The sequence below is a fragment of the Rattus norvegicus genome, chromosome 2, assembly GCF_021556685.1.
Source record: "Rattus norvegicus strain SHRSP/BbbUtx chromosome 2, alternate assembly SHRSP_T2T, whole genome shotgun sequence".
Lineage (NCBI taxonomy): Eukaryota > Metazoa > Chordata > Mammalia > Rodentia > Muridae > Rattus > Rattus norvegicus.
This window is the reverse complement of record NC_141535.1, coordinates 144,436,587-144,462,037: the sequence shown is the minus strand read 5'-3', so window position 1 is coordinate 144,462,037 and position 25,451 is coordinate 144,436,587. Positions and strand designations below refer to the sequence as shown.

Genomic DNA, 25,451 nt, shown 5'->3' with positions numbered 1-25,451 from the left:
GTTGTCATCATCACCAGCAGCAGCAGCAGCAGCAGCAGCAGCAGCAGCAGAGCAGCAGCAAACTTGCTATATAACAGATGAAATGCTTAACAAAGAATGAGAGTCAAGCTTGTACTGGAACTCAGAGCCCAAGATAGCATGAGATGCACAAACACTCAAGAAATAGTCTCTTGTATACACAAACACGCACACACACACACACACACACACACAGAGACAGAGAGAACATACAGAGAGAGAGAGAGAGAACACAGAGAGAGAGCACACACACATACACATACACACACACACACAGAGAGAGAGAGAGAGAGAGAGAGAGAGAGAGAGAGAGAACATACACAGAGAGACAGAAAACACAAAGACCACAGAGAGACAGACAGGTGGAACACAGAGAGGGAGAGAGACAGACCATACAGAAACAGAGAAAAAGGGACAGAGACAGAGAAACAGAGCATACAGGCAGACAGAAGAGACAGAGAAAGAGACAGAAAGGGCCCTTTTAGATTTGTTTTTCTCACGAGGATCCTCCCTGGACACCCAGAGTTAAGAGACAGTCACTGAATTCCATGCTTGATCTTTGAGGACTCAATTCCTAAACCAAATACACCTTGCTACATAATATTGTTCCGGCCTTTGTCTCTTGTCTCTCAAATGGTCATTTCCCCTGGAGACCTGCTCTTAGTGGATCTGTCGATCACAGTGCTCCTTTCTACATCAGTGCACTTCTTACCTTTATAGACTTGGCTGCTCCTTGGACCCACAACCTTGCTCCCTTGCTGTCATACTGAGACAGCCAAATGCTCTCAAATGAAAGCATTTATAAACGTGCATATTTGCAACCGTAACTCTGTGTTTCTGTGCCTCGAAAAGAGTTTGAATCAAATTCTAAGTAGATCCCATAGAAAATGTGGGCGTGAGAGAATTGGGGGGTGGGGAGGGAGAAGAGATCAGGCCTTGTAGCTCTGGGATCGTCATGTCTACACCAGCATAATGGTTCACCTAACAAAAATGAAACATTTTAAAAACCAATCAATTATTATTACCTGTGCCAAGCCTCCCATTCTCCCACTGCTGAGAGCAAGCAAAACCCAGAAATAAAATCTCATCAATACGTGAATGTCTCACATTGCTCCAAACTCACCGTAGGAGCCAAGCGTGTCTCTGAAGGCTTCAGCTCACCCAATCAGACAACAGGCTAGGGAGGGGTGGCTTCTCTCAAGTTACACAGAGGGCTCCATCTGTCACCCTAGACCTTTCTTAGTAAGTGATGTAAAAGGGGATGGCGAAGGCGGTTTGGAAGAGTTTTCTTTTACAAACTCTTAATCCAAAGATTTCTGGTTAAGGGAAGCAGCAGAAGAGAAGTAAAATCCACTGTGGGTGAGGAAGGATGCTATCCGGACCAGCATTCTGCCTGGCGGAGCCACTGTAATGAAGGGCAGTGCTTTTCAGCTGCGGTAATAAATGCAGCCGACGGGGCAGCCTCTTCTTGATGCTCACAAAGGTCTTTGTTTTAAACTTTGCCTTCACCGAAGCCTTTTCTCATCATGCCAAGCCAGCAGAAGAAGATCATCTTTTGCATGGCTGGCGTATTGAGCTTTCTCTGTGCTCTTGGAGTGGTGACCGCAGTGGGGACCCCACTGTGGGTGAAAGCCACTATCCTCTGCAAAACAGGGGCTCTGCTTGTCAATGCGTCAGGGAAGGAGCTGGACAAGTTCATGGGCGAGATGCAGTATGGTCTTTTCCACGGAGAAGGCGTAAGGCAATGCGGGTTAGGAGCAAGGCCTTTCCGGTTCTCATGTAAGTAACACTTACGTCTGAATTACTTAACGCTTTCAGAACATTCTTCTAGCTGTTGCAAAGACATGAAGAGGGTCTGACTATATTGGCAGGATTATTCAAACCGCAGTGAGCCACCTGAAACACACAGGACTCTAAGCAACTTCTCCCTTGTTTCTGTTTTTCTTCTTATTAATTTTTAATTCTTGCTTTTTTCTATGACCATATATAATTAATTGCTATGATATTAAGTTTTTTGAAAGCATAACCCCTTAAGGGGACTGACAAGATGACTACCATTAAGGTACATGATGCCAAGGTGATCACCCGAGTTTAATCCTTGGCACCTGCCTGATAGGAACAGAAAACCAAGTTCTCCAAGTTGGCCTCTCACCTCCATATACACTATGGCACTCACATACACGCTTGAGTGCATGTGCGTGCACATCTACTCTCTCTCTCTCTCTCTCTCTCTCTCTCTCTGTGTGTGTGTGTGTGTGTATGAATGTTTGAAAATGAAAGTATAACCCTCAAGATTCTTGAGTATTACTGATATAAAACATTGTGGCATCTTCATTAAAGAAAACCAGTAGTTGAGAAAACAGGAACTCTGTGAGGGACGATCTTTGTGCCTTTTGTCCTTTTGTCCTTTAAAAAGGGACCAGTTTACTTGCCTTTCCTTTAACCCAGGACTGTGTGCCCATTTACCTGCCCCACAACGCTAGAACCCTGGCTGTGGACTTAATGACTTCTGTTTTCGTATTTAACCAATTCGGAATTACTGTTTTCCTTTGCCTACAGAAACTTTAAAGTGATCTGCTGAGATAACGGAGAAATGCACTGCAACAGTGCACAAAACCTGACTGACCTTCAAATAGGGCACGGAGTAGGAGACATTTCCTGTCATGATTTTGCAAAATGGCAGCGTTATCCGGAGTATTTATAACATGCTTATCTTGAGATGAGAAGTTTAAAAAAAAAAAACTACCACAAGAATGGGCAACTCATTAAATGAAAATTAATAAACAGCCATTTGTTATATCTCTCACTACACACACCCAGAACTTATTATTATTTCAAAGGGCTGGTTTGGAGCAATCTTATGAAGACACAGTCAGTAAATTACTGCATAAATCACTCTTCAGGAAAAGGGGACTCCCAATTGAGGCATTAAAATGAATTATTATTTTGCCCGAGCTTCTTTTCTCCTCTAGTATAGGTAGAAGGTGAAATTAATTGAATTTATTATTAACATATGCAGCGTCTAATTAAATTTCAGCTCTGGCCCATTTATATTTCTGCAACATTCCTTCTACCTTCTAAGCAGTCATTTGGCACTAACCTCCAACTCATATAGGTTACAAAGTGATAGGAATTGTCACAGGGCTTTAGAAAATCCCCAAGAATTAGCCTCAGCTTTTCAAGAAATTATCATCAGCTAAATTTGCTGAAGCGGACACACCTCCGTTCTCTGCCTGGCTCTAGTTCGTTACGGTACCTGGGCCGTGAGAGTCGCTCAGCTCTATCGGAGGTGGGGGTAGGAGGGAGAACAGAGTGGAATACTGTGTGGCTTGCAACTGCATTAAAAAATAAAACAGGAAAACAGATGAGATGATCTCACTGTGAGTCACCAGCAGCTAAAGCCTGGGTAAAGCTTCTCACAAAGGAATTCAGACAAAGGCAGGAGTGACAGAGTATTCCAGAGGCCTTGTGTTTATCTCAGCGAACAGGAGGCAAATGTGACTTCTGCCACAGGATGTGTTTCAAAACAGTAACAAGATGTTTTCTTAGCACTTACTACACAGTCACCAGCTACTTCGTGTGCCTTCTCTTGCTTGCCTTCACAACCCACAGCCCCATGTGTTCCTGTGGTTCAGTGCATGGTTTCTGTGGCTGCGTCTCTCACGCTGGCCTTACATGGGAAGCTTTTCTAATCGAGTGCTCATTTGCCTGTGTTCTATGAGGATTAGCAGAGCTGAGCAAGGTTTTTGGCAATACTATGGCCTGCCTCACAAATTATGTTGGTCTTCTTGTTATTCTGTACAGCTCTCCCCAGCCTTCGTGATGGAAAACCTACGTGTGTGTGTGTGTGTGTGTGTGTGTGTGTTCTGTGATGATAGACCTTTCTATATTGAAGGACATACATATTAAGTACACGTAAAATAATACACGGAAATACACATATCAAAATTTCATTTTGTCGAATCTCAGAGAAATATACTAATAATGTAATTTTTTTCTGCCTAAGCAAACAACAACGACTCTTTCCATATAACATGAAGGGATGTTAGGAAGACTGGACAATATATAAACCCAATGAAATTCTCAAAGAGCGCACTGCTCGTCTAAATACAGTGTTGAAACTCCCTATCAACCTACTTTTGAAACACTCTGTGCTTCTGATGTTCACACTCCCATCACCATGTGCTTATGGGCCTCATGGGCTCAATCAAGATGCCATCCATCCCCAGCCAACGGTGTTACATCAACTTGCTTAAAAGAAGAGAGCCTTTGGATAAGCTTTCTTAATGGTGAAGTGGATGTCCCGTTAATATGAGACACTTAAGTGGTTTAAGCCTGTTTTCTCAACTGAAGCTTCCTTTGAGCAATGGCAGTGGCCTCCAGAGACTGCAGGGAGGTGTTTCTTCCCTGCCATTTCTGCAGCCCAAATAAAAATTTGAAAGCAATCATTTTCATAACAGCCTCCTTTCTCTTCATTGTTTCCCTTGAAAGTTACTAAAGCAAATATTGGGATTCAAAGAAACGCTCCGTATAGGAGCAATGGAAAAGCTAACTTAAGTATCGATCCGTTTTTGATTAATTGCCTTCTTACCATCAGCTGCTATAGACGTAGATCTCAATTCTATTGGATTTTCACCTGTATTTTGTTTGTCTAGGGTTTTTTGGGGGAAGGTGTTACTGGGCTTTAAATGCAAGGGACCTTGCACATGATGGACAAGTGCTGTACCACTGAGCCGTGGCCCAGGTTTGAATCAACATTGGCCCATAGAGTTGCAATGTAAGCCCTAGCAGCCATATTAAACATTAAAAAAAAAGTGAAAATCACTTAATAATTTTCTCTATGACATCCAGAATACTATTATGTAAACATATAATCCACATTAAAAACAACATTGAAATGTCTTACAGCCTTCTTGGTGCAGACTTTGAATTCTAGTGTATGTTTATGTTGTACTCTAATTAAGACTCGCCACATTCATGGCTCATTTTATTTTATTTTATTTTATTTTTTTTTTATTAACTTGAGTATTTCTTATATACATTTCGAGTGTTATTCCCTTTCCCGGTTTCTGGGCAAACATCCCCCTCCCCCCTCCCCTTCCTTATGGGTGTTCCCCTCCCAACCCTCCCACCATTGCCGCCCTCCCCCCATAGACTAGTTCACTGGGGGTTCAGTCTTAGCAGAACCCAGGGCTTCCCCTTCCACTGGTGCTCTTACTAGTATATTCATTGCTACCTATGGGGTCAGAGTCCAGGGTCAGTCCATGTATAGTCTTTAGGTAGTGGCTTAGTCCCTGGAGGCTCTGGTTGCTTGGCATTGTTGTACTTTTGGGGTCTCGAGCCCCTTCAAGCTCTTCCAGTTCTTTCTCTGATTCCTTCAATAGGGGACCTATTCTCAGTTCAGTGGTTTGCTGCTGGCATTCGCCTCTGTATTTGCTGTATTCTGGCTGTGTCTCTCAGGAGCGATCTACATCCGGCTCCTGTCGGTCTGCACTTCTTTGCTTCATCCATCTAGTCCAATTGGGTGGCTGTATATGTATGGGCCAAATGTGGGACAGGCTCTGAATGGGTGTTCCTTCAGTCTCTGTTTTAATCTTTGCCTCTCCCTTCCCTGCCAAGGGTATTCTTTTTCCTCATTTAAAGAAGGAGTGAAGCATTCACATTTTGATCATCCGTCTTGAGTTTCGTTTGTTCTAGCGATCTAGGGTAATTCAAGCATTTGGGCTAATAGCCACTTATCAATGAGTGCATACCATGTATGTCTTTCTGTGATTGGGTTAGTTCACTCAGGATGATATTTTCCAGTTCCAACCATTTGCCTACGAATTTCATAAAGCCGTTGTTTTTGATAGCTGAGTAATATTCCATTGTGTAGATGTACCACATTTTCTGTATCCATTCCTCTGTTGAAGGGCATCTGGGTTCTTTCCATTTTCTGGCTATTATAAATAAGGCTGCAATGAACATAGTGGAGCACGTGTCTCTTTTATATGCTGAGGCATCTTTTGGGTATATGCCCAAGAGAGGTATAGCTGGATCCTCAGGCAGTTCAATGTCCAATTTTCTGAGGAACCTCCAGACTGATTTCCAGAATGGTTTTACCAGTCTGCAATCCCACCAACAATGGAGGAGTGTTCCTCTTTCTCCACATCCTCGCCAGCATCTGCTGTCACCTGAGTTTTTGATCTTAGCTAATCGCACTGGTGTGAGGTGAAATCTCAGGGTTGTTTTGATTTGCATTTCCCTTATGACTAAAGATGTTGAACATTTCTTTAGGTGTTTCTCAGCCATTCGGCATTCCTCAGCTGTGAATTCTTTGTTTAGCTCTGAACCCCATTTTTTAATAGGGTTATTTGTTTCCCTGCGGTCTAACTTCTTGAGTTCTTTGTATATTTTGGATATAAGTCCTCTATCTGTTGTAGGGTTGGTAAAGATCTTTTCCCAATCTGTTGGTTGCCGTTTTGTCCTAACCACAGTGTCCTTTGCCTTACAGAAGCTTTGCAGTTTTATGAGATCCCATTTGTCAATTCTTGATCTTAGAGCATAAGCCATTGGTGTTTTGTTCAGGAAATTTTTTCCAGTGCCCATGTGTTCCAGATGCTTCCCTAGTTTTTCTTCTATTAGTTTGAGTGTGTCTGGTTTGATGTGGAGGTCCTTGATCCACTTGGACTTAAGCTTTGTACAGGGTGATAAGCATGGATCGATCTGCATTCTTCTACATGTTGACCTCCAGTTGAACCAGCACCATTTGCTGAAAATGCTATCTTTTTTCCAATGGATGGTTTTGGCTCCTTTGTCAAAAATCAAGTGACCATAGGTGTGTGGGTTCATTTCTGGGTCTTCAATTCTATTCCATTGGTCTATCTGTCTGTCTCTGTACCAATACCATGCAGTTTTTATCACTATTGCTCTGTAATACTGCTTGAGTTCAGGGATAGTGATTCCCCCTGAAGTCCTTTTATTGTTGAGGATAGTTTTAGCTATCCTGGGTTTTTTGTTATTCCAGATGAATTTGCAAATTGTTCTGTCTAACTCTTTGAAGAATTGGATTGGTATTTTGATGGGGATTGCATTGAATCTGTAGATTGCTTTTGGTAAAATGGCCATTTTTACCATATTAATCCTGCCAATCCATGAGCATGGGAGATCTTTCCATCTTCTGAGGTCTTCTTCAATTTCTTTCCTCAGTGTCTTGAAGTTCTTATTGTACAGATCTTTTACTTGCTTGGTTAAAGTCACACCGAGGTACTTTATATTATTTGGGTCTATTATGAAGGGTGTCGTTTCCCTAATTTCTTTCTCGGCTTGTTTCTCTTTTGTATAGAGGAAGGCAACTGATTTATTTGAGTTAATTTTATACCCAGCCACTTTGCTGAAGTTGTTTATCAGCTTTAGTAGTTCTCTGGTGGAACTTTTGGGATCACTTAAATATACTATCATGTCATCTGCAAATAGTGATATTTTGACCTCTTCTTTTCTGATCTGTATCCCTTTGATCTCCTTTTGTTGTCTGATTGCTCTGGCTAGAACTTCAAGAACTATATTGAATAAGTAGGGAGAGAGTGGGCAGCCTTGTCTAGTCCCTGATTTTAGTGGGATTGCTTCAAGTTTCTCTCCATTTAGTTTAATGTTAGCAACTGGTTTGCTGTATATGGCTTTTACTATGTTTAGGTATGGGCCTTGAATTCCTATTCTTTCCAGGACTTTTATCATGAAGGGGTGCTGAATTTTGTCAAATGCTTTCTCAGCATCTAATGAAATGATCATGTGGTTCTGTTCTTTCAGTTTGTTTATATAATGGATCACGTTGATGGTTTTCCGTATATTAAACCATCCCTGCATGCCTGGGATGAAGCCTACTTGATCATGGTGGATGATTGTTTTGATGTGCTCTTGAATTCTGTTTGCCAGAATTTTATTGAGTATTTTTGCGTCGATATTCATAAGGGAAATTGGTCTGAAGTTCTCTTTCTTTGTTGTGTCTTTGTGTGGTTTAGGTATAAGAGTAATTGTAGCTTCGTAGAAGGAATTTGGTAGGGCTCCATCTGTTTCAATTTTGTGGAATAGTTTGGATAATATTGGTATGAGGTCTTCTATGAAGGTTTGATAGAATTCTGCACTAAACCCATCTGGACCTGGGCTCTTTTTGGTTGGGAGACCTTTAATGACTGCTTCTATTTCCTTAGGAGTTATGGGGTTGTTTAACTGGTTTATCTGTTCCTGATTTAACTTTGATACCTGGTATCTGTCTAGGAAATTGTCCATTTCCTGAAGATTTTCAAATTTTGTTGAATATAGGTTTTTATAGTAAGATCTGATGATTTTTTGAATTTCCTCTGAATCTGTAGTTATGTCTCCCTTTTCATTTCTGATTTTTTTAATTTGGACGCACTCTCTGTGTCCTCTCGTTAGTCTGGCTAAGGGTTTATCTATCTTGTTGATTTTCTCAAAGAACCAACTTTTGGTCCTGTTGATTCTTTCTATGGCCCTTTTTGTTTCTACTTGGTTGATTTCAGCTCTGAGTTTGATTATTTCCTGCCTTCTACTCCTCCTGGGTGTATTTGTTTCTTTTTGTTCTAGAGCTTTTAGGTGTGCTGTCAAGCTGCTGACATATGCTCTTTCCTGTTTCTTTCTGCAGGCACTCAGCGCTATGAGTTTTCCTCTTAGCACAGCTTTCATTGTGTCCCATAAGTTTGAGTATGTTGTATCCTCATTTTCATTAAATTCTAAAAAGTTTTTAATTTCTTTCTTTATTTCTTCCTTGACCAGGTTATCATTGAGTAGAGCATTGTTCAATTTCCACGTATATGTGGGCATTCTTCCCTTATTGTTATTGAAGACCAGTTTTAGGCCGTGGTGGTCTGATAGCACGCATGGGATTATTTCTATCTTTTTGTACCTGTTGAGGCCCGTTTTTTGACCAATTATATGGTCAATTTTGGAGAAAGTACCATGAGGAGCTGAGAAGAAGGTATATCCTTTTGCTTTAGGATAGAATGTTCTATAAATATCCGTTAAGTCCATTTGGCTCATGACTTCTCTTAGTCTGTCGACATCACTCTTTAATTTCTGTTTCCATGATCTGTCCATTGATGAGAGTGGGGTGTTAAAATCTCCCACTATTATTGTGTGAGGTGCAATGTGTGTTTTGAGCTTTAGTAAGGTTTCTTTTACGTATGTAGGTGCCCTTGTATTTGGGGCATAGATATTTAGGATTGAGAGTTCATCTTGGTGGATTTTTCCTTTGATGAATATGAAGTGTCCTTCCTTATCTTTTTTGATGACTTTTAGTTGGAAATTGATTTTATTTGATATTAGAATGGCTACTCCAGCTTGCTTCTTCTGACCATTTGCTTGGAAAGTTGTTTTCCAGCCTTTCACTCTGAGGTAGTGTCTGTCTTTGTCTCTGAGGTGTGTTTCCTGTAGGCAGCAGAATGCAGGGTCCTCGTTGCGTATCCAGTTTGTTAATCTATGTCTTTTTATTGGGGAGTTGAGTCCATTGATGTTGAGAGATATTAAGGAATAGTGATTATTGCTTCCCGTTATATTCATATTTGGATGTGAGGTTATGTTTGTGTGCTTTCATTCTCTTTGTTTTGTTGCCAAGACGATTAGTTTCTTGCTTCTTCTAGGGTATAGCTTGCCTCCTTGTGTTGGGCTTTACCATTTATTATCCTTTGTAGTGCTGGATTTGTAGAAAGATATTGTGTAAATTTGGTTTTGTCATGGAATATCTTGGTTTCTCCATCAATGTTAATTGAGAGTTTTGCTGGATACAGTAACCTGGGCTGGCATTTGTGTTCTCTTAGGGTCTGTATGACATCAGTCCAGGATCTTCTGGCCTTCATAGTTTCTGGCGAGAAGTCTGGTGTGATTCTGATAGGTCTCCCTTTATATGTTACTTGACCTTTTTCCCTTACTGCTTTTAATATTCTTTCTTTATTTTGTGCGTTTGGTGTTTTGACAATTATGTGACGGGAGGTGTTTCTTTTCTGGTCCAATCTATTTGGAGTTCTGTAGGCTTCTTGTATGCCTATGGGTATCTCTTTTTTTAGGTTAGGGAAGTTTTCTTCTATGATTTTGTTGAAGATATTTACTGGTCCTTTGAGCTGGGAGTCTTCACTCTCTTCTATACCTATTATCCTTAGGTTTGATCTTCTCATTGAGTCCTGGATTTCCTGTATGTTTTGGACCAGTAGCTTTTTCCGCTTTACATTATCTTTGACAGTTGAGTCAATGATTTCTATGGAATCTTCTGCTCCTGAGATTCTCTCTTCCATCTCTTGTATTCTGTTGGTGAAGCTTGTATCTACAGCTCCTTGTCTCTTCTTTTGGTTTTCTATATCCAGGGTTGTTTCCATGTGTTCTTTCTTGATTGCTTCTATTTCCATTTTTAATTCCTTCATCTGTTTGATTGTGTTTTCCTGGAATTCTTTCAGGGATTTTTGCCATTCCTCTTTGTAGGCTTCTACTTGTTTATTAATGATTTCCTGTGTTTCCCTAAGTGTGTTCATGTCTTTCTTGAAGTCCTCCAGCATCATGATCAAATATGATTTTGAAACTAGATCTTGCTTTTCTGGTGTGTTTGGATATTCCATGTTTGTTTTGGTGGGAGAATTGGGCTCCGATGATGGCATGCAGTCTTGGTTTCTGTTGCTTGGGTTCCTGCGCTTGCCTCTCGCCATCAGATTATCTCTAGTGTTACTTTGTTCTGCTATTTCTGACAGTGGGTAGACTGACCTATAAGCCTGTGTGTCAGGAGTGCTGTAGACCTGTTTTCCTCTCTTTCAGTCAGTTATGGGGACAGTGTGTTCTGCTTTCGGGCGTGTAGTTTTTCCTCTCTACAGGTCTTCAGCTGTTCCTGTGGGCCTGTGTCTTGAGTTCACCAGGCAGCTTTCTTGCAGCAGAAAATTTGGTCTTACCTGTGGTCCCGAGGCTCAGGTTCGCTCGTGGGGTGCTGCCCAGGGGCTCTCTGCAGTGGCAGCAACCAGGAAGACCTGTGCCGCCCCTTCCGGGAGCTTCAGTGCACCAGGGTTCCAGATGGTCTTTGGCTTTTTCCTCTGGCGTCCGAGATGTGTGTGCAGGGAGCAGTCTCTTCTGGTTTCCCAGGCTTGTCCGCCTCTCTGAAGGTTTAGCTCTCCCTCCCACGGGATTTGGGTGCAGAGAACTGTTTATCCGGTCTGTTTCTTTCAGGATCCGGCGGTGTCTCAGGCGCAGAAGTCCTGCCGCTCCTGGGCCCTCCCCCACGGGAGCCCAGAGGCCTTATACAGTTTCCTCTTGGGCCAGCGATGTGGGCAGGGGTGAGCAGTGTTGGTGGTCTCTTCTGCTCTGCAGCCTCAGGAGTGCCCACCTGACCAGGCGGTTGGGTCTCTCTCTCACCGGGTCTGGGAGCAGAGAGCTGCTGCGGGCCGGGATCCGCGGGTGTGGGACTCCATGGCTCATTTTAATGCTACTTGATTGAACAGTATGGATCTAGATGGAGATGTCCTCTGAATAAATTGGCTATCGATAATGTCCGTATTTTAAATGACTTTTTGCTTGGCTCTGCTGGATGAGTCTATGTGTGTGATTTTTATGTGCCATGTTAAAGTCACTTCTGAAGCTCTATGTATTGGATAACATGAGCTAAAGAATGAACAAGAAGAAGAGTTTGGCAATTATGTTTGTGCCTATTAAACGTTCCCTACTGACCATTCTATCTTTTTTAATTATATCACGTCCCTGCTCTGTTGGCATGCAAAGTTATGCTGGGAAAACTTCTGCCTCATTTATTTTGGCTGATTCTCATCTATCTATGGGTCAGTGGTTCATTTACTAGAGGCCACTAGCGTTTCTGCCAAGACCATTGTTTCATTCATTATAATGAGCAGATGTTTGTCTTTGAAGGCCACACAACTGGTTGACATAGTTCTTCATCATATATCACCTGGAAAATTTTAACGACAGTGTTTAAACACCAAATGCAGCCATCAAGACAGAAACTGCCACTTGCGAGCTCTCCTTATGCCCCTGCTCGCTGTGTGTATGTGTATGTGTGTGTGTTTCTGTTTTGTTGGTTTGAAACACTGCAGAACATTATGAAAACATGATATTCAAGAATCATATAGTATCAACCATTCCTAGATATTCTGCTATGTTCATTGCCAACACAATTCAACGAGCTGGTAAAAACAAACAAACAAACAAAAAAAAACATATGGAGGTTTTTTTTTTAATCCAATCATGTAGTCCAGCTTCCAACTTTAGTCATACTTTGAAAACATTTTAATTTGGGCCCCATGATTGAAAATTTGTAAAAGCCTTGACAGAACCAGTGTACTTCATATTTTGGGAAAGTAGAGATTCTTTGCCAAATCAGGGATATAACCCAGATTGCATAGTGGATGTTGACATTATTTCTGTGAATAACAAGATGACTTCTTGAACATATTGTGGTACAGAATAGTGGAGACGTGGGGGTCATTGTGAGCATGACTGAGCCTTGACACTCTCTCCTACAAGTATGTCTCTCGTCCTGGCCCATCTGGGCTCCCTATGACTTTCTTACAAGAGCTGACAGTTTAATGTCCTTCTATGAAACCTTGCCCTGTCTCCTCCCTTCCTCTGCACACAGCCTGTGTAGATGCTGGCATGAGGAGTTGGGTCTGGAAGAGAAGCATGTATGGCTTATCTCTGTTTTCTTTATGGGAGGAGTCAACCCATCACCCCATTTACCCAGAAAGCACAAACCTCCTGTCTTTTACTTGGGAGGTGCTTTGCCTAGACCCATTCACCTATGAAACAGCTCAGTAAATGCTGGAGATGTTCTTCCCCATGGACTCAATAGTAATTAATGGAACAAGGGTGAGAAGGTTTTCAGTTCTCTCAGCTGCACAGCCTTCTACCCTTCCTAAGCCTTGATGATTGCTCCTCTGCTTTTCCCAACATCTGTATTACATGGACTTGAGCACACACATGTCTGCTCTGCACAGAGAGCCTAATCCCCAAAAGACAGGGCTACATACTACTGATGAATGTACTAACTCCAAACCAGGACGTGAAACAGAGTGTAGGACAACGAAAGATTCACAACTGTCTAGTATCGGGCTCTATTGTAATGGAGCATCCGCGAATGAAGGTGAATTTCCACCACTGGCTGAGGCTCAGGCACTTGGTACTCCGATCACTGTGCCAATTTTCTTCTTCTTCTTCTATGATAAGATGGGGGTAGAACTATGTAGTTACTGAACATTTCTTTTAATTCAAATGTTCTATGGCATATAAAATGACCTGATGATTTAGATGAGGTCCTTGAGGACTGGAAATTGTCACTTGATGTCTTCCCTGACTGGCAGATTTTCAGCCACCATTTTTAGAAGTAGTGAGTTGTGTCATGTTTTGTGAAGTGTTCTCCAACGTGCACCATGTGTCGGGTCCCAGACTCATTTCTCTATTGCAGAGATCTTTCTTTCCTTCCCTGTCACACTTTTAATTTTTTATGTGGAAAGTGGGAGGCTGGAAAAGGATCTCCTGAGGAACAAGCTGCTTTGGAACTTAGCAGCATGGGCTAGTGGGTTCCAAGAGCAGTCCCTCTCATCAGCACCCAAATGCCTGAGCTAGAATAGAGAAGGCACCACCATGACAGCTGAGAAGAGACGGGGGCTCTCCTCTTCAATTCTTTGCTTTTCCCTGTGAATTCCTAGTCTGTCCTCCATGAAAAATGCCCATTAGTGTAATATCTCATCCTGAAAATGGCATGAAATCATCTGTCTGCTTAACATTTAAAAGGTGTTCTTTATCCAAAAAGAGGTTCTGGATGTTACTCTGTACACATTGGAAAATGTCAGGGAAATACTTGTCAAAAGGCAAACATCTGTTTTCCCCTGACCTTCATGGCTCCCTTCCCTTATTTCCGTATCAAAAAGTCAACAGAATCAGCATTGCTTCACAATCAGAATCTCAGCCATGTGAGTTAGGGTATTCAAGTGCAATGTACCAGCCTTCTCTTCCTCTAACCCATCCTGCTCACTGACAGCAGGCCACATATGGTCCCAGAATATCGAGAAGGACAACCTCAAGCTACTGCTGTTTTGGAGTGTGTGTGCTCGAGCATGTGGGCACAGAATTGGCTGGGACAGTGTCTCACTATGTAGCCCTGGAATTCACTGTATAGGCCAGGCTGGCCTAAAACTCACAAAAATCTGCTTGCCTCTGTCTCCTGAGTGCTGGGATTAAGGTGTGAGCCACTATCTCTGGTTTAAAATTTATTTATTAACTATGTCATACCAATGGTACGCATTTTAAAGCTCCAAATGATATTTCAGTATGTCTAACTTGTTTAGAATTTCTGTTTTTATGTCTATGATTGCTTTGCCTACATGTATGTATGTGTGCACCATGTGCATGTCTGGTGTCTGTGGAGGTCAGTAGAGGGGGGTTGGATCTCCTTGTGAGATGCCATGTGATTATGAGAAACTGAACCTGGGCCTTCTGCCAGAGCAACTGGTGTGCTTAAACGCTGACTGTCTCTCCAGACCCTTGATATTTCTAATGTTTAAATTGAGATTGCCATATTTATCCCCCAAAACATTTACCATTTCTCTGTGGGGAAAACTTACCAAATCCGCTTTGCAGCTTTGCAGAATGCCCACTGTATCCGTTTTATCTAGAGGAACTTCAATGCACAGTGGATCTTCCTGACCCCACCTAAATGTCTTAGACAATTTGATGAAACTCATTGCCTTCTGCTGCCCCCCATCTTCTCACTGTCTTCTCTAATGTGATGTCAAAACGCACAAAAACTCATCTCTAAATCCACTCCTTGCTTTTTTAAGTCCACATTTCAGTCCCTAAATACCCCAACCCTGGTTTTTGACCTCTGGAAGATAATTTTGTCAATCCTGCTTGATGATATAGATCAGGTCACACGAGTCAGTCTAGCCTCTGAGCTATAAATTACACTGCTTTTGTACCCACACTTTAGGTTTAGGACAAAGGTATCTGATAACACTCTTCGATTAACTATGGTCTTCATGGTATGATCATTAATGAGTTTGATCAAATTGTATACGACAGTTGGATGGGATCAGGAAGATCCACTGTGCTGTGTGGCCCGGAAGCAACTATAGTTGAAACAGCACAGTGGACATTCTGGAAGTTTCCAGAGGAGATTTGGTTTGAGGAAAGCCATGACTGCACCATAGTCGTTAACAGAATGAGAGACTTCTATACGATGATAGTTTCACAACTGTGCACTTGATTCATTCGAAAAATTAGACACAACAAGACAGGATTAGAGCATTAATTAAAGTCTCGGTTTTTTGTGTTTTCTCTGAGACAGGGCCTCACTGTGTAGCCCTGGCTATCCTGGAACTTACTGTAATCTCCCAGCCTTTCCTTCACAAATGCTGGGATTAAAGGCATGCACCATTATACCGGGCTTCAAGTCTCATATTTTTAAAAATGAAATAAACAAAAGCTCATTTTACCTTAAGAATCCTGTATTCTACAAAGCTAGAATCGTATTTTAAAACAAAACTCACATGTATTCATATGTATACTAGGGCATCTTAAAAGTTTTTCTATATACAATTCATTTTTGCTGGAGAAACCTTTATGTGTGTATTATTTACGTAGGTGAATAATATAGTTACACAACTCCAACATTTTTCCAGATGGCAAATCATAAAGAAGTTTAGTATAAAACAATTCTTTGATACATATATAAATTTGTCATTTATTAACAAGAAAGTAAATTTGATAATAATAACACAGATGCATCATTTCTTTTTACTAAAAGAAGTAAGCCGTGGATGAATATTTAGTACATCAGAACACAAAGCATTGCCAACATTTTTCAGAGTTGATCAATATTTTGCTTTTTTAACTGTCAGTGCTGAGGTTGCTACATTGCATGCACATGTAATACAAGGTAGAAGAAGGGTGTTAATGGCCACTTCAGGGAATGGTTGGAAACTCAGTCTCCATCAAGGCCAAAACTTAGTTAACAAATACTTTGAAACTCAAGCAAGCAACTCAAATAGAAAGTTTTAAGATTAAGCATTCCAACACAATTCAATGACAAATGAATTTGATACTTACATGCTAAAGACGATGTAGGAAGCTACCAAAAGGTCTTTGTTTTCTAATGATTAAACCACTGTGTATTTATTAGAGGAGGAACCTTTATGTGGACAGTGAGAATACGGCCATTTGTAGTGGAAGACAGTCTGGACTGAGCCCTGTTGTTCTAAGCAGTGTGCATCGCCATTGTGTGGTGTGAGTAGATATGCGGTGTGAATCATCGTTGTGTGGTGTGAGTAGATACTCGGTGTGAATTATTGTGTGGTGTGAGCAGATATGCGGTGTGAATCATCACTGTGTGAGCAGGTGTGCTGCATACTTTGCTACGGTGAGGTGTGAGTGGATTGTGGTGTGCAGTGTGCATCGCCACTGCGTGGTGTGGAGGGATGTACAGTACATAGTGTGCTCCGCAGCTTCAGAACTAAACCTGTAATGAAATCGTGTCATGTAACATGGACTTCCACCTGAAACACCTCAGATTCACTACACGTTTGCTTCTGAATTAATTTTTACTCATTCAGAAACATTTTATGGTGGCCAGACCTTTTAGGCCGTCAACATTCAGTCATGTGTGTGTGACTCCATAAGAAGAAGCTCGGCACCAAACAATAAACAACTTTGATTCCCATAGATCCGCAGTTAAGTGCTCAGGCAAGACGTGGTACGTGGGATTCTCTCAATACAGGTACGCTAGGACTGACTAAGCAATCTTGGTATCCAGTAGACTAATTTATTCGGGCCTGGTGCCGGGCTCCATCTCGGCATGTTATAACTGTGGCCAAGCCATTCTCAGAAGTTATTAGCCCAATGCAATCATACCCCTGTGGATTCTGAGCAGTTAACTGGGTTCTATTATCAGAGACCCATATGTACCAAGGCAGCTGTGCTCTGTAAGCCACCATGGGTGATTAAGACTCACTGGTGGGCTGCCTACAAGTAGGCTGGAGTCAGGGGGTGCACTCCAGCTGAGAAAGATTCGGGTGAGGTGCTGGGAAAATTGTTTTTAAATGGTTCTGTCATATCATCAGGTCCCCTCCTTTTAAAGGCTGGGTCATGAATCTCATTTTGCCTGACCCCATAGCTATCAGGAGCTTGGCTCAACACCTTGGCGCATGTGGGTAATATTAAGAAAGATGACTCGATAGAGCTTATGTCAGAGAAATCTCTTTTTACCAGATTTTCATAATGACCGGCTGCAGACGTGCTGAGGGGAAAGTCAGATCAAGAGCGTTTCTGTAAAAAGAAAGAGATCTTGCCCCCTCTCATATTCTCTTTCAAGAAAATGAATAGCTGAGCACCATGAAGCAAAATAGGTCTTTAAAAATAAAAAATGTCTTTTATGTAGAGAAAGACAAGTCGAGAAGAAAGGCAGAGCCTCTGATACGGCCTCTGAGGCTTTAATCTGAACAGAAGTTGCTATGCCGTGGCTGACATCACCATCAAAGGCTGCGTCTATTCCCAGAGTCTTGCAGATGTCGTTATCTACATTGCACATCTGGCAGATGAAGTCAAGAGGGCTGACAAGACCAGAATTGTTAGATCAGTGGTCTATGAACCTGGCTAAGCTTAGGATCACCTGAGGAGTCTTTAAAACTACTGATGCCAAGAATCCATCCCAGAACTACTGGATCTGGCTCTGTGGGGCAGATGCTGGAGCTTGGGTTTGTCTAACAGCTTTCCAGGTGGTTGGAAGATACTGTCATGGTTGAGGATTGCTGGACTGATGATGGCCAGGACCAGTGGCAGCAAGTGAGGCTAAGAGGTCAAAACTCTCTCAGGAATGAGGGAAGACATCATCAAGAGGATGAGAAACAATAGGATTCTACATCTCGGAGATTTTTCTGATTGAGTTCAAGCAGGAATCCAATGGCTTTCTGTCATTGAACTGTACATATTCTGGAGCAACCTAGTGGATAAACCTCCAGTGTGATACAGAATACGCTTCCCTGTCTGCCATAGAGGTGTTCTTTCTTTGAGCATCTGCCCATTTGCTACAGGTCCAGCTGGTTGGGCCAAAGAGTCAACTCTGCCCCTGGTAGAATGGCTTCCAGCTTCTCGACCCCACCGCCTGTGTCAGTGAAGCCACCTGATTTGCAGAACTTGGCAAAAGATCTGAGACATGTACACAGAAACAACGCTACCATTTTGAGCCACTTCTGCCTGTCTTCTGTTCAAAGCCTCTGGTTCTTCCATCAACACACACAGAGTCCCCTTTAGCAGTATGGTATCGGTCCCAAGATCATTTTAGACAGGGCATCACAGAGCTATGCCCCCAAAATGAGCACACAGGAACTAGAAACAAGAATGGAAGCAGTCTGTCAGATGATGGGGGAAAGTGTGTTACAGGCATCAAATAATCGAGGAACAAGAAAGCCAAAAATGTCAGCATTTAAAAAATAGTAATAGCCGCCCACCTGTGATGAAGGGAAAAAAAATCTGAGCTATAAAATAGGAAGTCTGTCTTGATTCATTGCACATAATCCAGGGACTACAGTGGGAGGGGGAGGCTTTTTGGTCCCAGTGTAAGACATGTAGTCTGATCTCCTGGAGACCAAATGGGCCTTGCCCAGTCCCAGTCAGTGGTTGGTCCTCAGCCTGGAAAATGCAGATGCTCTACACTGCATGAGTGCATCCCTCTCTACTCAGCTGGGCAACCCTCCTGCTGCTCTCATCAGGTTAAAGAAATATTTAAGCAATTACTCCGCATTTCCAAAGAGCATCTACATAAACGATCTCATTTGTGTTCCTCATAAGCTCCGTGACATTTCTTTCTTTCTTCTTCTTTCTGTGACACATAATAGTACACGGGCACAATGCGATGCCTCAGTACGTGTGTGTGTGTGTGTGTGTGTGTGTGTGTGTGTGTGTGTATGTGTATATGTGTGTGTGTGTGTGTGTGTGTGTGAGAGAGAGAGAGAGAGAGAGAGAGAGATAATGATTAAATCAGAGGAAGTGGCACATCTTTCATTTGTGGCGATACAATCGAGATCTTCTCTTTGACATTCTGAAATATGCAACATACTTTGTTACCTGGGGTCATCCTACTGTGCAACAGAGCGTAGTCCTCCAGTCTAATTGGAATGCTATACCTGATGACCAATCCCCCACCCCCACCCAGCAGCCCAGCCTCTGGTAACTGTCTCTGTGAGATCACTGTTTCACTATCCCCTGTAAAGGCAGGGGAGCTGAGATGTTTAGAGATCTCACACATAGTAAAGGCAAAACTACAGTAGTCCCAAACCTTCATAACCCTAAAACCTCTGCCCCACTCATCTGACATTCTCTCTCAGTTAGCGCCTGGTTATTCATAGCTCTTCCAGCAACAACACTGTCAGCTTTTGCTTTTGTGATTCATAATATTCAGTCCTTTGTCACTCCTGAGCAATGCTGCTTTACACAAAGGTTCAGATTAAATTTACCAAGCCCTGTTTTTAAGACTACTAAATAAGAGGCATGGCAGACTAAAGTCACCAACAGATAAAGGAAAAATAAAGCACTGGGCAAAATATAATGAAAAATCTAGCAACTAAAGTAAGTTTCGAAGCAATTGAAAAAGTCATATATTTGGGGTTATCAAATAAAACACGGATTAATGATAATCAGTAAAGGAAACTTAATACTTAGTAAGCACAAACGCTGTTCATCTTTTTTTTTAATGTATTGAAAACAGCATGACTTTATATGTAGGATAAATAGTTTCAAGCTAGAGAGGTGTGCACGACCAGCTTCTCTCTCTGAAAGGCTTCTTGGTGCCTTTCCATGCCTCAGCACTTTGCTGGAGTAGGAAGACGTGAGAACTATTAAAACGGAGAGAATCTAGCAAAAGTCTTTATAACCAATCACTTTGTCGGTCAGGATGGGCTAAGTCATGTTTTAGTAACAAGTAAAACCAAATATTTTAGGTTAAAAAGGTGTATTTCTTTTTTAAATTTAATTATTTGTATTTTATGTACATTGGCGTTTGTGGGTGTCAGATTCCTTGGAACTGGAGTTGCAGACAGTTATAAGCAGATAGTTGTGAGCTGCCATGTGGTTGCTGGGAATTGAATTCAGAACTTCTGAAAGAGCTCTTAACCACTGAGCCATCTCTCCAGCTCCCCAACCCCCTCAAAAAGATGTATTTCTTGAACAACATAGCTCTTCACCTGTAGCTTCACTCCAGGTCACAGTTGCCATATGAAATGTTGTCAGTTGTGAAGGAGAAGACCATCACACTGGTAATTAAATTCTATGGCCTGGAACTCAAATGTGCCACTTCCACTTTAATGATTTTGGCCGAGGCCTGTCAGCCAGCCACACCAAGCTTTGGGAGGGCCAACAGGGGCAATCCAGCTAGGAGTCTAAACTGATGATAAACCCCAGCCATCAATGTCTGAATATCTGCAGTTACTACCACAGGTATTGTGTTTGGTTAGAAAGGTCGGTGAAGAAGAGGTACTCTGTCTGTCTGAGGTCAAGGAGGGAAAGCAGGTAAGTTTTCAGGGGTCAGTTATATTTCATTAACTATAAGCAAAGACTTTCCAAGCAAAGGAACAGCAGGACAAACAGCTTCTTGAGGCCAGTGGACAGAAGATGCATGAGTAGAAGGAGGAAAATAAGACAGGGGGTGGAGGGAGGGGTTGGCCAGGCCAGGCCAGGCCAGACCTTACTTGCTAGGCAATATGAAGCTACTGCAAAAATTAAAGCATGTGACAGGACAGACGGTGGATGAGAAGAAGAATAAAAGAAAGGCAGGAGGCCAGGAGGAAACTTGCAATACCACAAAGCAGCAAGAGGAGAGCGGAAAGAAAGGGATATAGTACTAAAATTCTCTTACAAAATGCTGCAACTGGACGTGTGACAGGATAATCTTGAAATTTCTACAAAGTTCTGGAAAGCTGTTACAAGTGGACATAAGGAGGACAAAAGGAACAATTGTAGAGGGAAGATGAAGCAGACTTGGTCCTGTTTGACGGTTTACCTGTAGAACTCAAACAAAAGACATGCATCTGTTAAATAACCTTAGAGGCTGTAAGCAGTTCAGGGTAGAAGCAGAGGAGTGGGAACCTGTAGATGGGAAGCAGCAGGAACTCACAGATGGGAGTCAGCAGCTGGAAGCACAGCTGCAGATGGGAGGCAGCAGCTGGAAGCACAGCTGCAGATGGGAGGCAGCAGCTGGAAGCACACCTGCAGATGGGAGTCAGCAGCTGGAAGCACAGCTGCAGATGGGAGGCAGCAGCTGGAAGCACAGCTGCAGATGGGAGGCAGCAGCTGGAAGCACAGCTGCAGATGGGAGTCAGCAGCTGGAAGCACAGCTGCAGATGGGAGGCAGCAGCTGGAAGCACAGCTGCAGATGGGAGGCAGCAGCTGGAAGCACACCTGCAGATGGGAGTCAGCAGCTGGAAGCACAGCTGCAGATGGGAGGCAGCAGCTGGAAGCACAGCTGCAGATGGGAGGCAGCAGCTGGAAGCACAGCTGCAGATAGAATTTCTCAGGGAGGAATGAAGGAGATACTAAGAGACATGTCCTGAAAGAGATTGCTATATGTGAAGGAGAGGGAGAAAAGATGAGAGACTGACAGTGGTGTGGCCGAGGTGCAAGGGACTGGCTGAGGGAAGCCTAGGGAGGACAGACCATCATAGGAAATGGTTTACAAACCTAAAGACCACAGGGATGTCAAGTAGGATGGGAATATAGTATCACAACCAGAAGAACAGAAGTGCCTTTTTCAAAGCAGCCATGGTAGAATGGGGAAGGTGGCTCTTTGCAGGAGTTAAAGTGGCAGCTGGACAAAAGGGCTATGGCGTAAGGACTAGGTATAAAGGGAAAGCTTGAGATTAGGAAATAACAGATTTCCTTAGGGCAGACCAGGATGTGTGTCTATGTGTCTGTATGTGTGTGTGAGTGGACAGGTCTTCATGAAGACTGGGCTTTGATCTCAAAACGCATGCTAACAAGTAATGACTAAATAAACTAGGTGTGGTAGGCTTAGTTTATGATCCTAGAGCTAGAGAAGGGGAGACAATCAGACCCTGGGGCTAGCTGGCAAGCCCAACCGATCTGTAACAATTTTCCTCCCAGACTGAAACGGTCCATCCTGCAGGGGAACAAACAACTCAAACTAGCTTCAGTCCCTTCTGGTAGGCCCCTCCCTGGCAGAGTAAGCACTAAAAGCTGCAAAGACCCTGAGACAAGGCTGGCTGCCCTGGAGAAGCAGAAACCAGCCCAGGTGCCTGGAAAATATTTCGATCAGAGTCATTTGGAAAGGACACTCTCCAACCTGTTGACCTGCCTGCAAGCCGAGCAGTGTGCTCCAGGTTTTCCAGATTTTGTGGCCCGTCACCCATGCTGGGGTGGGCTTTAATGATGCAGCTGTCTTTGAGTTGTTTCTGCTCTAGTAAGGAACTGGACTCTTGTAAGTAATCCCAACAAAACTCATGAGTGCATTGAGCTGGACTTTGGTGGTCTCCATATTTTAGTGTGTCTTCTCTCAGGGGTGAGGAGACAGTGTTTTGCATTTTCCCATAATTGGAGAGTGTTCAGCTAGTATTATAGAGACCTGCTGCAAAATACAGTGCCTGAAAAACAATACCCAAGGATGTCCTGGTCTTACACCCACATGCGCGCGCGCACACACACACACACACACACACACACTACAAATTTCAAGCAAGAAACATCAGAAAATATTTGTGACCTTGCAAAGACATCTTATCTTTCACATCTAAAACCTGATACATACAAAGAAAGAATTGATAAACTAGACTTCATAAAAATAAGAACTGCCCTTCAAAAAGACACAGAGACATGTCCCAGATATGGAGAAAATATTTGATTTTCTTATCTGATAATGAGCCTGCATACAGTTGTCTCAGAACTCAATTACAAACAACCTATAAAAAACACACAATCGGTATAGACAGACATACCACCCAACCTAATGAACACATCAAAGACAAGCTCACCAAGCACGGGCCAACTCGTCAGTCATTTGAGAGATGTTAATTAAAACCACTAGACACCCTACAGCTATTAAGTGACTACTGTTTTAAAAACCTGGCTGAAGAAGCCGTGGGACACCTGGGCCCTTGCTGGGGAGAAAGGATGGCAGCTGCATCTCGGGGGGCACTTTGAATTTTCTTCTGGCATTATACCTGCAGAAGCTGAGGCTTTGGGATAAAAGAATGAGGGAAGGATGTGGAATGGTAGGACATCCTATATCTTGATTGTGGCAACAGTTAGACAAACTGAATGCATTTGTTAAATCTCGTGGAGGTTTGGCAAGATGGCTCAGTGGGCAAAGGAGCTTGCAACAAAACCTTCGAGGTCTGAGCTTGATGCCCAGGGACCCACATAGAGGTTGAAGGAGAGATCTAACTCAGCATACGCTCAAAAATAATAATAATTATGCTAATAATGATGATGATGATGATTGATGATGATAAGAGATCCAACTTAGCATATAATAATAATAATTAATAAAACTTTAAAAAACCTTACAGAATCAAAATGAGAGATAATTTTCTCATGTTAATTTTATTGTTATCCTAAAATAAAGGTATGGGAAGTGACCACAAAGGCAGCTTTATCATTGTGATTTTAGGAAAATTAATTCTCTGTCTCTTAGTAATTTTACTCTATACACTTAAGGCAAAATAATATTTCCTTCCTATTTTTTTTTTGTAAAAATTGAATATGCCGGGCCAGACTCTGAAGATATAAGAACTTGCTACCAAGGCCAAGGACTTGACTTCAATGTCTGTGCCCCACATCATGGGAGAGGAAAACCAACTCTGCTGAGACTGTGGAAGAAGAGAGCCAACTCTGCTGAGAAAGCCACTTTCTGACCAGCACTAATATGACTTGTCCATGGCCAAAGCTGGGGACAGATCATGAAATATTAGGAGGTGTCACTTCAATGACATTGGGTAGTACGTGTCTAGGAAGTAGTCTCATGTAGTGGGGTTAGTGTGATTCTCCAGGATTCAAATAGTTATAGCTGTGGAGAAGCTGCCCTTAACCCAACAAGACACCCTGGGCTCCAGGAATCGCACAGTTAGCTGTTAACAAGTGAATGGAAATCATTTGTTAAAGCAGGCAGCTGGAGCCAACTCTCAAAAACTTTCTCCACACATGTACCACACACACACACACACACACACACACACACACACAGACACACACACACAACACACACACACAGACACACACACAGACACAGACACACACAGACACACACACACAGACACACAACACACACACACACACAACACACACACACACACAGACACACACAACGCCGAATTATTATTTCTAACTAGCCCATATAAAAGACACATAATCCTGGTATTTTATTTACAAGTTTGGGCAGGTTTTGAGCTATTGTAACTTCCATCCCAGCCATATGTCCCTTGTTACTCGCTATTTCATTCTTGCCCAGGGCTATCCTCAGGGTCCACTTCTCCTGGCCACGAGCTCATGATCCATCCGGCCTCATTCCACCTTCTCCCATCTCTCCTCAGATCCCTCGATGGATCTGCCAGTCCCACCTTTCTCTCCCTATTGTCCAATCATAGTCTCTAGCCTTTGATTAACCAGGGAGCAGGATTTACACAATATCACTTGGTGTACTTGAGGATCTCCTCCTCAGGGTCAATCAGATCTTGGGGGACTGATGTGTGTGTGTGTGTGTGTGTGTGTGTGTGTGTGTGTGTGTGTGTGTGTGTGTATGCGTGCGAATGCACAGTATTTAGCATTTGAATATAAAGCAGTACCAGACCAACTCCTAACACACACACACACACACACACACGACAGAATAAATAAATAATACACAGAAAATTCAGAAGGCTATCGATGTTAGCGTATTCCATATCTGAGTGAAGAACCGAGAGCTCAGGAAATGCCATGTGATTGCTGGCCTTTGTTCTTCCCACTCATCTATTACTCTATGGAAATGTTTTCTTGTCTTGATGAGGATGCTTGGAGGATGGGACATATTAACTACTTCATCATTATTATTATTACTAGAGCACAGGAAACCTGATAAAATGCGAGTCTTATGTACTCTTCTCAGTGGTTTTTGTCAGGTCTAAATGAAAACTACGGATAAATGACTAACTGTGGAGCCCATAAGCATAGCAAAGTGTCTGCTTGGCTTCCCGGCTCACCCATTTCCTGTGGCTCCTCTCAGCTCTTACCTCATCCCCTGCCCATGGAGAGGTTTACCTTTCCAGCGAAGGACTTTGCTTCCCTTCCTCTAGCTACTGATCAGTATAAAACCCTGCCATCCCAGGGGCCTGTGCAAACCCTTGGTTCTCTTGGATCTTTTTGCCCTCTCCTCTCCTGCCGCCCCCACCTCCTGACCATCTCCCTTCCCTTCCTCTCGATTT

At 42.7% G+C, this 25,451-nt stretch overlaps 1 protein-coding gene across 1 annotated transcript in view; it reads left to right on the top strand.

The window, feature by feature from the left end:
- Window positions 1-1,500: 1,500 nt before the first annotated feature.
- Window positions 1,501-25,451, top strand: part of Clrn1 (clarin 1) — a 53,836-nt gene continuing 29,885 nt past the window's right edge. Inside the window, 1 exon segment of the mRNA NM_153299.2 lies at window positions 1,501-1,797. Within this exon segment, the coding sequence (NP_695211.2) occupies window positions 1,545-1,797 (253 nt within the window). The 5' untranslated portion in view covers window positions 1,501-1,544.